The 14305-nt window shown below is 41.2% G+C and overlaps 1 protein-coding gene and 1 long non-coding RNA gene across 13 annotated transcripts in view; one reads left to right on the top strand and one right to left on the bottom strand.

Annotated features, from left to right (window-relative positions):
- MAST4 (microtubule associated serine/threonine kinase family member 4) overlaps window positions 1-14305 on the top strand; it is a 558512-nt gene that overhangs the window by 376015 nt on the left and 168192 nt on the right. For 3 of the 12 annotated variants that reach the window (XM_045999077.1, XM_045999075.1, XM_045999074.1), the window contains exon 1: window positions 11860-12260. The exons of the other annotated variants lie outside the window; for them this stretch is intronic. In XM_045999077.1, the coding sequence (XP_045855033.1) occupies window positions 12169-12260 (92 nt within the window). In that variant the 5' untranslated portion in view covers window positions 11860-12168. Of the gene's footprint in view, window positions 1-11859; window positions 12261-14305 lie in introns of those variants that run through there. 12 annotated transcript variants of the gene reach the window in all.
- On the bottom strand, window positions 4330-11388 carry LOC123938090. The gene is made up of 3 exons (XR_006817672.1): window positions 11001-11388; window positions 7099-7211; window positions 4330-4701 (listed from the first exon to the last, which is right to left on the bottom strand). It is a non-coding gene; the product is annotated as an uncharacterized LOC123938090 (long non-coding RNA).

The raw sequence follows: 14305 nt of genomic DNA, 5'->3' as shown, positions 1-14305 counted from the left end.
GCTCATTGATGATTATGTTTATCTTGGAGCCCCCAGCAGTTTATTGTCCACTATTTTTGAACAATTGAAGTTGTCCCTCTCTGAGTGTCCACCAGAGACAGCCTGGGCCCTACTACCTTTTCTGTGTGTTTTCGTATCAAGCAGTGTTGTTCGCGGGGAGCTGGAAGATGAGTTGGCATGAAAGCAATTTGATGTGATAATGAAGCAAGATACCTAAAGACCAGGAAATACTGTTAACACATATGATGTGCTTTAATATATATTAAAACAAAAATAACAGAAATGAAAGAGTAAACTAAATCACTTAGGATGAATTCTTTCCAGTTTCCCATGATACATACAAATCCTTTCAAGTATGCATATGTGCTTTGTGAGATGGGAGTCATACCATAGTTAGGCTACTTCTGAAATACTTTTTTCCATGTAATGTATTACTATGCTGTTATATAATTTGTGATGATCATTTCTGGTGGCTGCATAATTAGTAAATAAGCCATCTACCCTTGACATGTGCGTGAAAAGTCATACAGGAGTATCTGCATCAGGGCCTGAGAACCCTCTAACTGCAGGGTTTTACAGCTTCACTTCCATTTTTCTCTAGTGAAGAGGGGTGGGGAGTTGACTTAGTGGCCATTGCTCTTGAGGAGCCTATCTCCAGATTCAGATTGACGTCATTCACTAAACAGGCTCCTACAGTCATGAGTGAACTCTGCCCTCCTCCTTGTACCTTTCTCTAAAACTTTCAATTCCCTTTCATATATAAACCCTGCCAGATAGTAAGATCTTCAACATTATCAATAAAAATGTTAATTTGTAGGGACACCTGGGTGGCTCAGTTGGTTCAGCATCCAACTCTTGATTTTTGGCTCAGGTTGTGATCTCAGGGTCATAGGATCAAGCCCTGGGTCAGGCTGCTCGCTGAGTGTGGTGCTTGCTTGGGATCCTCTCTGCCCCTCTCCCTCTGCCCCTCCCCCATGCTGTCCTAAAAAACAAACAAAAAAGGTTAATTCTTAGACCCCTAGATGGGATGGGTTGACTGTGGTATACAAGCAAGATCAAGATGTAGAAATGGGCATTTGCAAGAGAGAAGGAGAGGCGCTAGGAGAAGAAACAGATTGGCTGTCTGTTCCTCCTGAATGGGAGGGAGAGTTTTGCTGAACAGGTTGACACACCAGAGCTTAGGCTGGGACTCTGAGGTGGTGGCCAACAGGTTGCAGACCTTGAACACTCTGGCCTTGGTACTCAAAATTGTCATGTGTTCACTGCAGTGGGTGAGGAGGGTGTGTGGAGGCAGGGGCACACATGTTGATGCTGTCCCCAGGAGGGTTGAGTTTCCAGCCTTGGAAAAAGGTCACTCTGCATTTTTAGTTATCTTTTCAGAGGCGACAAAGTAACACTTGACTTAAGCCATACTTGTGATGGATTATAAAAGCTAATAGTGTTTGTTTGGTTCATTTCTTAATGAGCCCTTAAGATCTGCCTAAAAATCAGTCTTAAATTTTCATTGTTCTTTTTATTAATAATCATGAAGTTTGTCCTTAAATGACAGCGCCTTAAAAGAAAAGCCATCCAACCAATTGACAAAAGGCAACATGGTTTTTGGAAACATCCCCCTAGGGCTTCTAAGAAGAAGTTAGATAAATAGAAAAAATAAATACCGTGTGTGTGTGTGTGTGTGTGTGTGTGTGTTTAACCTTACAGTATAATGTGTCTGTATCCATGAAGTCTGCTGGGTATCTCTGATGTACTTAGAGACCTACACAGATGAATAGAAACTATCCTTGTACTCAGAGTGCTTAAAGCCTCGTGGAGAATTAGACCTGTAGACAATTGTGCTCTAGTAAAATGCTCTAAAAGAGGCATGTATATGTATAAAGTTCATTCGAGATCCAGGAGGGAAACCTCTGTCTTCAAGAGAAGGTCAGACTGACTTAGCTGGGGAGGTGACCTTTCATCTCTCACTTGAAAGATGAGCAGAAGTTTTCCAGGCAGAGGAGATGGAAATTCTAGGAACTGGGAACAGGATGTGCAAAGGCAATGAGGCAGTGAGGTATGGAGCAGCTCCTGCATCTGGGGAGCTGAAAGTAATTCACTTTTTCTGACAAGTACATACTTTTTTATTATTGGAGCATAAACCACAAAGGGACATGTGTCAAAGTATGAGGCAAAAGCAGTAAGTCTCTGTATTTATAAAGTACTCCATTTAAAGATGTTTTGTTTTTTCCTATGACGAACCTCTCAAACTCTAATGTGCAGAAGACCTCCACCCCCCTGGCACTTGGGTGGAATGCAGATTCCTGGGCTTTGTGCCCAGAAATCCGCAGTCTGTGGGTGTGGAGAAGCCTCCACAAATCTGCACGCCGGTAATTCAATGATGGTGGGACAGAAACTGTTCTTGAAGGAATATTGCTAGAACAGTGCAGGAACCACTGAATTTTCTTTCAAGGGAGAGAGGGAGGGTCAAATGACTGTGTGTACACGTTAGGGCTGGCGGTTTTGGAGTAACAGTTGGGAGTGGGGAGCAGGAGGACATTTTATGAATCCAAGCAAGAGATAATGGAGGCCTTGGCCAGACAGCCCCGTACAACGTGAAAATCTGCGCTCTTTTTTTTTTTTTTTTAACTTTATGGATAGTGAGAACTTAATTGACTTTTCTCCCAATTTCTTATGTTCCCAACTGGTGTATTATTGTTACCTTTAAGTCGGTTTTTTTCTACTCTCTTGAGTTTTCTATTTCTGCAATGTACATGTCATCTGGTCTGGCCTTGGCTTGCTTTTAGTCATTCGTGTATTAGCATTCTTTATAATTCTGCACGTGCTTCATGAGCTGAAAGCCACCTGTGGAGATCACTCATCTATCACCCAACTGCCACTATATTGGATGACATGATTGACTGTTGCTATAGCTCTTAAACCTGGAATAACTTCTTTTTGAAAGTTTATTTTTATAACTATTAACTTTAATATAGTTATCTTCTGTGATGTGTCTTTTAATACATTGGTTCAAAGAATGTTTCTTTAGTTGGTACCAGAAACTTTGTCTATGCCTTTCAGTCCTCATAATCCAGCTAAGTAAAAACAGTAAAATCTAAACTATCTAGCATCATGGGAAATAACAAGTTTGTGTTTGCTGGGGAGAGGGGAGAGGTAATCCCAAATTACAGATAATATAATATTTTGAAGTTAGGACCATCTTTTTTTTTTTTTACTGCATACGAGTTGGCCAATATTAAAATGGAGCTTGCTTTGTCAAAAGTAAATGATTTTGGGGGCGTCTGGGTGGCTCAGTCAGTTAAGCGTCTGCCTTTGGCTCAGGTCATGATCCCAGGGTCCTGGGATGAAGCCCTCCATTGGGCTCCCTGTTCAGTAAAGAACAGCTTCTCCCTCTGCCCGTCTCTCTCTTTCAAATAAATCTTTTTTTTTTTTTTAAAAAAAGTAAATGTTCTGAACAATGAAAGAAGAAAGTCTTCATGTACAGCACACTGAAATAATTCTGGAATTCAGAATTGGTCACATAAAATGCACAGCCTGACCAGTCTGCAAATAACAACATATATATTCAAAACACAGCCCTGTATGAATTTATAACCCAGTCAGTTTTGAAAATACCCATTTGCCCAGTTGCCATAGACAGGTAAGGATTTATGTGTAGAAGCAGTTATCTTTCATTTTTATATTCTGAAATTCCCGGGAGTAGGAAAGACTTCATTTTTAAAGCAATGTTAGTATTTCTAAGGTTTTTAGAGCTTTTACATTTGCATTTTATTTTGTCAAAAGATGCCAGTCCAGTTTTATGAAAATGTCCATGTAAAGGCACATCGTTTAAAGGTTGTAAACTTCACAGTAATCTAAAATTCGTAGGAACATGAACTTTCAGGTCATGGTAAAAGGACCGTCAGATATATGGCTTCTGGGATTGGAGGTTTTTTCTTCCTAATTAAAAATAATAGGATTTACTGTAAAAAAGAATACACACATGGGGCGCCTGGGTGGCTCAGTGGTTTAAGCCGCTGCCTTGGGCTCGGGTCATGGTCTCAGGGTCCTGGGATCGAGTCCCGCATCGGGCTCTCTGCTCAGCAGGGAGCCTGCTTTCCTCTCACTCTCTCTGCCTGCCTCTCTGCCTACTTGTGATCTCTCTCTGTCCAAATAAATAAATAAATAATCTTTGAAAAAAAAAAAAAGAACACACACACACATATGTATAAAGGAATAAAATCAACCATAATTCCACACTTATAGATGGCTATGAAAAATACTTTGTTTAGTTCACTTTTGTATTCATATAGTTTCATGTATATTATAAACAAGTTATATCCTAACTGCTCCATTTTGTTTTTAAACACATTTCAGGAGCATTTCCCATAATGTATACTTTATAAACGTGGTCTTGGTTTCCTATGGCTTCTGTAACAAATTATGACAAGCTATATGGTTTCAAACAACATATATTTATTCTCCTAGAGTTCTAATGGCCAGAAGTCTAAAATCAGTCTTACTGGGCTAAAATCAAGGTGTCTGCAGGGCTGAGCTCCCTCCAGAAACAGTAAGGTAGAATATGTTTTCTTGACTTTTCCAGCTTCTTTCATGAGCTGAATTCTACACATTCCTTTCATTCCTTCGTCCATCGTCAAAGCCAGCAGCAGAGCATCTTGCTTGTGTCACAGTGCCTTCTTCTACAGTTGAATCTCCCTCTGTGTCGCTCTTATAAAGACATTACATTTAGGGCCCACCTTCATAATTTAGGAAAATCTCTCTATCTCAAGACCCTTAATTTAATCACATCTTCAAAATTCCTCTTGACATATTAGGTAACATATTCACAGGCTCCAGGGATTAAATCTGGATATCACTGGAATCTATTATTCTATTCTTATTGGTTTCATAGTATTTTATTTTATGGCTCTTTTGGTATTTACGAGCATTTGCCCTAATAAAATTACATTTGTTAACATGTTGTACCATTAGTTTTTGTCACCCATACTGTGCTTTTATAAGGAATTCTGAGATTAATTTCCATATGCATAAATGTTTGTGTATACAGTTGGTTGTATTCGTGTAAGTTCCAAGATGTCAGTTATGGTTAAAATGTCTATTTGTATGTGTGTATTATATGTATACATATGTAGCAGACACGTACATTTATGTCTGTGTGTCTGTGTATAGGTGATATACGTGTCAGGTGTGTGTGTGTGTGTGTGTGTTTTCGTTCTCCAGATAGCTTTTCCAGTAGTTAGTAGAACTTATGTTCTCATGCTCTCACCACCACTGATGGTATCTTTTTTTCAACTTTGCCAATTAAACAGGTAAAAATATTTAATTGATGCTTTGATTGCATTTCTACAAGAAAGTTAGACTGAACACTTTTCATTCTAAACATTTATTTATTCTGTGAATTAGTGTTTCTTTAAAAATCTTTGTTGGTAATGAAAATGACCTAACTTACTAGAGGCTTTCCTGAGAACTCCTTAGCTAAAATATTTTGTGTCTTCCCTAAAATAACAGCCTCTGATTTGTGGAATAATGTGAATCAACTTGCTTAATCGACTAAAATTCTTACTGTTAGCAGAAGCACATTGTTTCTACCTTGGTCTATATATACTCCCTATGTGGTACTTTGATGGAAACCTTATCTCTTATTTTAGTGGCAAAATTTTCCATAACTTTAGATGTCTGACCTGGAAAAATATTCAAGAAAAGGAGAACTGATAAATTAGCTTTAATCTTACATTACAGAAAGGTCTTAGTGCCGGCTACCAAAGGGCTAAATATAACTACCCTGACCCACTTAAACCAAATTGACACTTGTGATAATTGCACTGTAATTCATGCTCAGGAACTGGAGAAGAAATGATGAACCTTAGACCCAGGCTTCTGGATCAAGAAACTCCATGTCCTTGAAGTTAATTCCAGATTGAGAGACTAATGCAATGATTACAATCTGGGGGTCACTGTTACAAGCAAAAAGCAGTTACTACTTCATGTAAATTAATTGTATGTATATGTGTACATACATAAAACTATTTATGCGCGGTCTCTATTTTCTGAGATTTTGAAATCTGAGACAATAGACCTGCCTAATAGGTGCAACAATGGAGTCATGAAATTCAGGAGGACTAGATAAAAAAAAAGCTTTTTAAAACTTTTTTTTAAAAAAGTTAAAAATTAATTTTTTAAAAAATTAACTTTTTAAAAAAGTTAAAAAATTTTCTCCAAAATATCAGGATTCTGTACCTGACTTTGCTATCAAGTATCATTTTAACCCTGAGCAAATCTTTTTCCTTTTCTCCCTTCTCTCAACACTCATCCAAATGGTTGTATTGAGGATTGAAAGATGAAGGGGATAGAGCTCTTCCCTCAAGGGGCTCTTATTCTGATGGGGATTGATCTGCAAACAAATTTTGATTTTGATACAGTGGGAGAACATTTTCCCTACAGAAGCTCTCAGGAGCAGAGGCCAGAAGAGGGATACTCAACAGTAGGGATAGGGAACCTCAAGGAAGCCTGCCTAGAACAAGTGGCAAGAAGTTCGGTCTTAAAGACAGGACTTAGTCTTCCCATTTGCCAAATGAGGTGTCTGATCTCCAAGCCATGTTCTCTGCTCCCAAACTGGATTGCTTAGTTCTGTTAGAGGCTATGACTCTATGTCACTTATTGGCGGATCTTGCAGACAGCTGGTTTAGAATGGAGTGACACAGTCTTCTCTGGTTCCCTGTCTTCTCCTGGTAGGATGACTCTTGCAGCAGCCCCATAAGGGTGATAGACATTTTCTGTCCACTTCCTGTCACAGCGGGTAGAGCTCTGTCAGCCTGACTCTGCAGCTTCTCCCAGAACCTTTGCTTGCTGGTAAACCAGAGGGCAGAGAGTTAGGGTGACGTGCTTGCAAACAGTGATCGTGCAACCCAACCTGGTCCTGTATGCTGGACTGTCATCACGCATGTTCTACTCCACTTTTCTATCCTACCCATCAAGGAGTCACCATTATGGGGGTTAAGTACTCTATGGTCTGTATTGATCTGTTCTCTCCTTGGGTTTTTTTTAAAGTTACTGGTCATTTGCTACATTCCTGAGCCAATGATTCTCCTAGAGTCCAGGAAGTACCTGAGGACAATGTTATGTTCTCTTCCCATTCTAGTTAGTCTCCACCCTGTCCTTTGCTCTCTCGGGTCTTATCCTTCAGCCAGCCCTTGGGATCACGCAGTTCTCTGCTCAACCTGTCAAGAAATAGAAATCAGTTTAATTGTGTTTCTGTTGTTTTATCTCCTCACTCTATAAATGTAAATCTACCTTGTGATATTGTTTAATATTTTTTCATATTCCAAGGATGATGTAACCTCCTTATTATCCATCTCCTATTATTGGGCATTCACATTTATCCCTCCATGATAATTTTCATTTATCTCTTTTATCTTCTTTCATAGTTTAGTAATGTGAGAAAAAAAAAAGTTTAATAACACTAGTAGAGCTTTCTTTCAACCTACTCCACTTTGATGCAACTTTCTTCACATCTCTAGCTCAGCCTTTAAGCTTTATTTCTCAATATGTGCCATGATTACAAGGACGACTTATTGAGGTCGGGCAGTTTGCTGCTCACACTTCTGCCCTTCAATTCGCAATGCAGCATTTAGAAGGTGAACAAGGCAGACCCGTAAGTATGAACAGTATTAGGGAAGTAGTCACTTCAAGGTGCTCGAAAAACGGGGTTGGATGGAGATCAAAGTTAGTTTATAGCACAATGCCCAGAGGAGGCCAAGATTAGGTAGAATATATTGGGAACTTGGTATCAACACCACTTTTCCTGGTGTCTTCTCATTGGAATTGGCCGTGTAGCCAGAATGTCAGTGCAGGGAGCTGACGGATTCCCGGGCTGCACACCTGCATTAGTCTCCCACAGTGTTGAAGTTCAAGGAAGGTCCCGGGGATTATTATCTGCTGTTCTGTGGAGGGTGGGAGGAAACCCTATTGAGTGGGCATGAGGCAGAGGGTACCAAGTGGATGGGAGAATTCAAGTAAGTGAAAAGAACACGGGACTTCTTTGTATATAGGAGGGCGGTGAACAATGAAGAATTTGACCCATTCTTAATTACTCATTTCATTCTAAGCCAGCATTTCAGTAGCGTGAGAAGCTTATTTTTCTTTGTCATTTACCTTTCTTATAAAAACAATGGCTCATAATATCATCTGATTAAATGAGTGAGCATTGTGGATCACAAAGCTTGTCCATTACTGTATAGGCTCAGTTATTGTGCAATAAAGTAGAAAATCTTGAATATCTGTATGTTGACTTAGACCAGTTGTAGTCTTAAGAATTTCCAGTAATCTCAATTTCCTTAGTTCAGTAGCCAGTTTCACTGTACTTGCAACCAAACTATAGTTGTAGCCCGTATAATTATTTCTCTGTAGGAAAATGTCAGTAGTTCTGACAATTTTAATTCTTGTGTTTGCTAACTGCATTAGCTTCTGAATCATAGGTTCCCAAATCAAGTCAAACAGGTTAGAAGACAAGTTACACTTGGGTGTCACACCTACTCTTATCTTAAACGAATGTGGGAATGTATCAGCCACTTTCACTGTGTTAAGTAGTTCATTTCTGGCTCCTCACGTACTTTACCTATTTTTATTTTTTCATTTTGGATACAACCCCAATTTTCCCAAGCCACCTAAGTGCAAAACACATGTTTAAGTATACGTAGTTTTTAAAAATGTGTTTTTACCTATCCCTTTGAAAATCTGCAGGACGGATTCCCCAGAAGGTACAGAGTGGAGACGGTAATGACATCTGCTCACAGACCAGGATCTTTATCATTCAATCAAAAGAAGACAAAACGTTTTATGTACTCATTTACCCATTTTAGTTATCATTGTTAATGGGTATTGCCCAAATGAAAGGGCTTTTCTAGAAGAAGGAGAATATAGGATTTGGGAGCTACAGAGTCATTAGTTCTTGGAACCATCCAGAACCTGAATTCTGTGCACTGCATCTCCTTCAAGTTACCTCTACTTAGACACTTTTATAGGACATCCTCTCTTGGCCTATCAGCCCTTTTCATCTTTGGATCCGAAGACTCTTCCATGTCATAGTTATTTCAGTATTCAAAGACCACTGTCAAGCTTCTCAAATTTTCTCTTTTTGCACTTTGAACACAGTTTCTTCACCATGTGATGTAGATAGCACACTTTCATGTCTCCTTTCGCCATCCTGATGTTCTTCTCTGGGCAGTCTCTACTATGTAATTTTCCCTCTTAAACTCGAGTACCTATTAACTCAGCACACAAAATCCCCCTGGGCTTACCTTTGGGGATGCAGGTAGTGGGTGGGATCCAAAGAGAGTTTCTCTTTTTGGTTGTGACATGAGGAATTATAGGACTTCTGTTTTCAGTTACGGATTATAGATAAAAATTAGTCAATGGGAGAAATTCTTTAGAACTTAAAAGTATGTTCGTGGGATTCATAAGAAGTTAAGATTCTTTGACAAAAGTCAGTTGACCTGCTAATATCGATAATTTTAGGGCATTTTGAGAGAAGCCCAAGCATCTGAAGTGTCTCCATTCAAAAAGTATTTACTAACTGCTTATATAAATCGGGAACTGTTGGATCTTGGAAGTAGAAAAATCAGTAAAACATGACCGCAGCCTCGAGGAACTCACAGACTAGTAAACAGTTTGTTTACACCTCAGTGGAGGCACATTCTGGTCACCATGAAAGTAGAGGACATGGTGTGCGGTGTCCTCTGCTCTATTCCTACATGCCTCAGCATTGCATTCTTTTAATTTCTGTGTACTGCAGACATTATGTGCAGTGTGTTCCTCAATACTGCTTATAGGCGCTTATATATGTCATCTCACTTATGTATGTTGATCTCTTAAAGGTTGGTCCTATCATGTGCCCCCCCCCCCAAATGGGGGAAATGGACAGAGATTAAGTGACTTGTCTTAATTCATAGTTAACTATTGGATCCAGAATTCAGACCCAAGTTTTTTGCTCTTCACCAGTGCTCTGAACCACCTTTCTCAGAGGGATGCTTTGTTTAAGGTAGTAATAGTTCTCAGCCAGGGATGATTTTGCCCCCTAAGAAATACTTGGCAATGTCTGTAGACATTTTTGATTGTCGCAACTGGCATCTAGTGGGTAGAGGTCAGGCGTGCTGCTAAAGGTCCTCTGATGTACAAGACAACCCCCAGAACAAAGAATTATGCACCCTCACGTGTCCAAGGAATGAGGTTGACAAACAACGCAGGAACATGGGTAGTACTGTTTTTCTGTCAGACTTTAAGAAATACCCCTTTTAAGAACTTAAAAACTTTTTTAAAAGGTGGCAGGGTGGGGGGGAGAAGAAATGGCTTAGTATGGAACAAAACATACTGAAAAGCAAGTTCCTAAGTGTCTGGTGAAGTATATTTTGTTACTTGTTAAATTGAGGAAAAATTGCTTCTTTTGATTGTCTTAGTAGATACCAAGGATCTGAGGAGGCTCAGTGAGAATTTCAGGAGGTAATGTGTAATAAGGAATTGTAAAATAATGATTATCAGAAATTTCTAGAGTCCTTGGGGTGAAAATATTTCGGGAGTCATAAGAATTAGAGAGGATCCCAAAGTACACTTCTGTTCTTGTTTACCCCCTCCCTTTGTCAGCTGACCTCCCCCTCCACTCTCATATTTCTGTAAGCAAGTTTGTTTCCAGTATTTAGTAGGTGAACTAAACCATTTTTTATGAGATTTTTTTATTAAAATCTTATGAAATTTAGTAGCTCTCACCCTGTTATGCCAGACTTAAGGCAGCTAATTTAAATTCTATTTTTTTTTTTTTTTCCTTCATAGACTTTCACACAAGCATTTGTCAGTTTGGGAAGTTATTTGAATTCCATGCTTTCTTCAAGATGAACGACAGAAACATGGATTCAACCTTGCCTTTCATTCCCTCAAGTCTGAACACACGTGGAAGGGAAATAATCGAGCATTTGTTAAATAAATGCCAAGTAGTGTCTTCACAGGTAGTAGCTCACCATTCCCTGGCGGTGTCTGCAGTCCACGAAGCCAAACAGGTGTGCCTGTCGTAATTCATCCAATGAATGTAAACTCATAAATATAGTTGACTGAGGTTTTGGGTGAGTGTGGCATCCCATCGGCGTGCTTTTCCTGCAAACGGCGTCCGGGTAAAGAGTCATTACTCACTTCCTAGGAGTGTTTTCATGGTGATCCATTCTGCCGTGAATCACAGACCAGCCTTCAGGTGTGCGCCGCGCTCGCCTCCCCGGGTGCGGGCCGCGGCGGGATTTATTTATTTATTTGGGGGGAACGATCCATCTGGGGCCGCGAGCGGGGGGCGCGGGGCGCGGCGCGCGGGGGCAGAGGATGCCGGGGTCCGGGCTGCTCCGGGGCTCGCGCTCGGGAGCCCCCCACCCCCGCCGGCCCCCTTTCCCATGAGGCCCCGCTCCCGGGGGAGTGTCTGCGGGTCGGGAGCCTCCTCCCCTCCGCAACCAGCGCCCGGCCCTCAGGCCGCACAAAGGTGTCCTGTTCTAGTCCGCCTATAGGCCAGTTTTCTAAAAGTGCTTGTAAGTTTCCTTTTTTTTTTTTTTTTCTTTTGCAAAAGGGGAGAAGAGGCGCTTTTTGTATTTCAGTTCTTTTCCTTGTATGTAGATACCAAAAGGAAACTCGGCACTGGGCATGTTCGGATGTTGAATGGTTTGCTGATAAGCAACAGCCTCCCGGAACCAGAGACTTAAAATAGTCATCCCGCCCCCCCCCCCCCCAACACCACCACCCCCCCGCAGGAGCTGCAAATGGTATCTGCCAAACAGATGACAAAGTACCTTGGACTGAATCACACACAGACAGCATTTTGTGCAGAACGCACGGCCCAACTCTTGTAATTACTGTTTATAGCTGCCCAGGGCTGGCCAGGAGAGGGCAAACCCAGGAGGAAATAAGTTTCCTGAACCTGGGAGAAATGGCTGTGCGTTAATTAAAGGCTAGGACGGGTACTTTTCAGACAGGCTCCAAGTTCTGAGATCACAGTTCACAGCACGTTTCCTCTGGAGGGAGCGAGTAGATCATTGGGATATTTTTCTTCTTCTTTTCGTCTTTTATTTTATTTTATTTTTCCGTTTTACCGCCCCCTCCCTGGTTTGGCCTTATGGCCTTGAACCCGCAGTGAATTGAAGAGAGAAAGAAATGGATATGTCTGACCCCAATTTTTGGACTGTGCTCTCAAACTTTACTTTGCCTCATTTGAGGAGTGGGAACAGGCTTCGGCGAACACAAAGGTAAAAAACAACAACGCGGCGATACTTTGCCTGGAGAGGGAACGTGTTGGCTTTGGCGGCAGCCACGCTGCCCAAGCCCCTTAGCAGCTGGGGTTTGTTTACTGGGCGACAGTTCGAAAAGTTTCTACCCTGCCAGGGGGGCCCTGTTTCAGGTGTTCTGTCTGTCATCCTTGCGGATTTCCTGGGTAATCCTACTTGGTGCTTCTCCAGTTGTTCTTTTGAAATGTGGGTGAGAAGGGCGTGAGTAGTGAGTGGAGGGGGAAGGAAAAGGGAGGAGAAGAGATACTTTGTCTCTGATCTGATCAGATCCATCCCTTTCCCTCACTCCGGCACTGGAGGCTTCTGCTTCCCTTTGTAGAGCCTTTCAGATAGATGTTCCTTCCTATTAAATATTTGACCTTTATAAGATGCAGATGTGCAATGCAAAGATAGCTCCAGTTAGCCTGTTTCGTGTTGTCTGCTTAAAAGAGACAGGTCTGCATAACTTTGCCTTTTTTTTTTTTTTTAACTGGTTTGCTGACATTTATTCCTAATACAGGCTGGCCTTTTCATTTTGTTAACGTATTTGACAGAATCAGTGGAGGACAAGAGAATTTTAAAATCTGCTTAAAGCTGGTGGCAAGAAGTGAAAGGCAGTTCAGAGTTAGCTGCTGACACTCAGATTGAGAGAATAGGATTTTGAAGGGGAGTGTTTCTCTTCTCTCCCCATTGTGTCCAGCACAGAAAGGTGGCATTATGGTGGTTTTTAGAGGGGCCTGCCTTCTGAGTTGCCTAACTCTAGGTTCTTCATTTTTCTTTGCAACTGGACTCGCACGTCCCTGCGAGCACGTTTAAGAGCAATGGTGCGCTCACATAAACAGGATACTGCCTATTAGATTGGGAGCTTCATAATCTCTGTGCTCCAGTGTTGAAAGATCACCAGAAAATGGTGTATTCTCTTTGTTATGCCTATAACTTTGTGGAGCAGGAATGCAGATACCTCATACTTCGGAAAACTCAGTAAATTTTCCTTCTGAATCTTCCCTTGGTGTTTCATAGATTTCAGCAGCATCCCGGAATATTCTGATGTCCCCTATTTGTAGGCGCGCGCGCACACACACGCACACACCTTTGTCTGATCCTGAGTATACTTTAAAGTCACACTTACCTTTAATACAACTTGAACAATGTTGATCCCTCGAAACCATGTTAGAGTCTCGATTTAAGTAAGGTTAACTAGGCTTTTCTTGTTCTGCTCTGTATTTAGAGACCTGATGTTTTGGTGTTGTCATTTTTATTCAAGATGTGTCATCCATGCCCCACCAGCAAAATAAATGCTAATAAAAATAAAAAAACTAATTAGCTAAAGAGATAATGCTATCTATGAATAAGACCACAACTTTCGTGGCAGTACATTCTATAACGTCTTGCCTTTCAAGTTTGTCAGGGGCCCCTAAAGATTTGAGTCGTGTAGTCCTGGCTGTGATGCGGTCTCTACTTCCAGTTGAGGCCACTTCACAAAGAGATCAGCCTGCTCTGGCGTTACACCTGTGTTTCTCCAAAGAAAGGCTTGGAGCCTTTCTTTGCCCTGTCTACCTGTTGATAATATTACTGAGAGAATTCTCAGGCTAGTCTGACCCTCACTTTCCAGTCCAGGTCATTCCAATCCAGAACACTGCAATTCAGACCACTCAAACTGGCAGAGAGCCCAAGTCCTAAGTTCCTTCTTCAGAACTGAAGTAACTTAGGCTCTTCCTGGCAAAGTGGGAGAGTGTGGGAGGCCTTTCCCCATTCCCCAAGTCATGGACCCGGTTTTTTTCCAGTTCAGTGAAACAGAAAAGGGGGTGGATTTTCTTCCCTCCCTTCTATTAGTGGAGGTTGTCCCAGCCTTTGTGACTGGGGATTTCCAGGATTCTTAGAGTTTGGAGATAGGTTTCCTGAAGATCATCTCTGTGCACATCTACTTATTATTGGTCTCAAAGAACCAGCACTGCTTTATATTTATTATGTGGATCTGGAAACTTGAAGGACAACTGTCTTCCTATCCAGGGCGGTGTATGTAGCTG

The sequence above is a fragment of the Meles meles genome, chromosome 3 (assembly GCF_922984935.1).
Source record: "Meles meles chromosome 3, mMelMel3.1 paternal haplotype, whole genome shotgun sequence".
Taxonomy (NCBI): domain Eukaryota; kingdom Metazoa; phylum Chordata; class Mammalia; order Carnivora; family Mustelidae; genus Meles; species Meles meles.
Note: the sequence above shows the minus strand (reverse complement) of the source record. Positions and strands in the feature narration are given on the sequence as shown.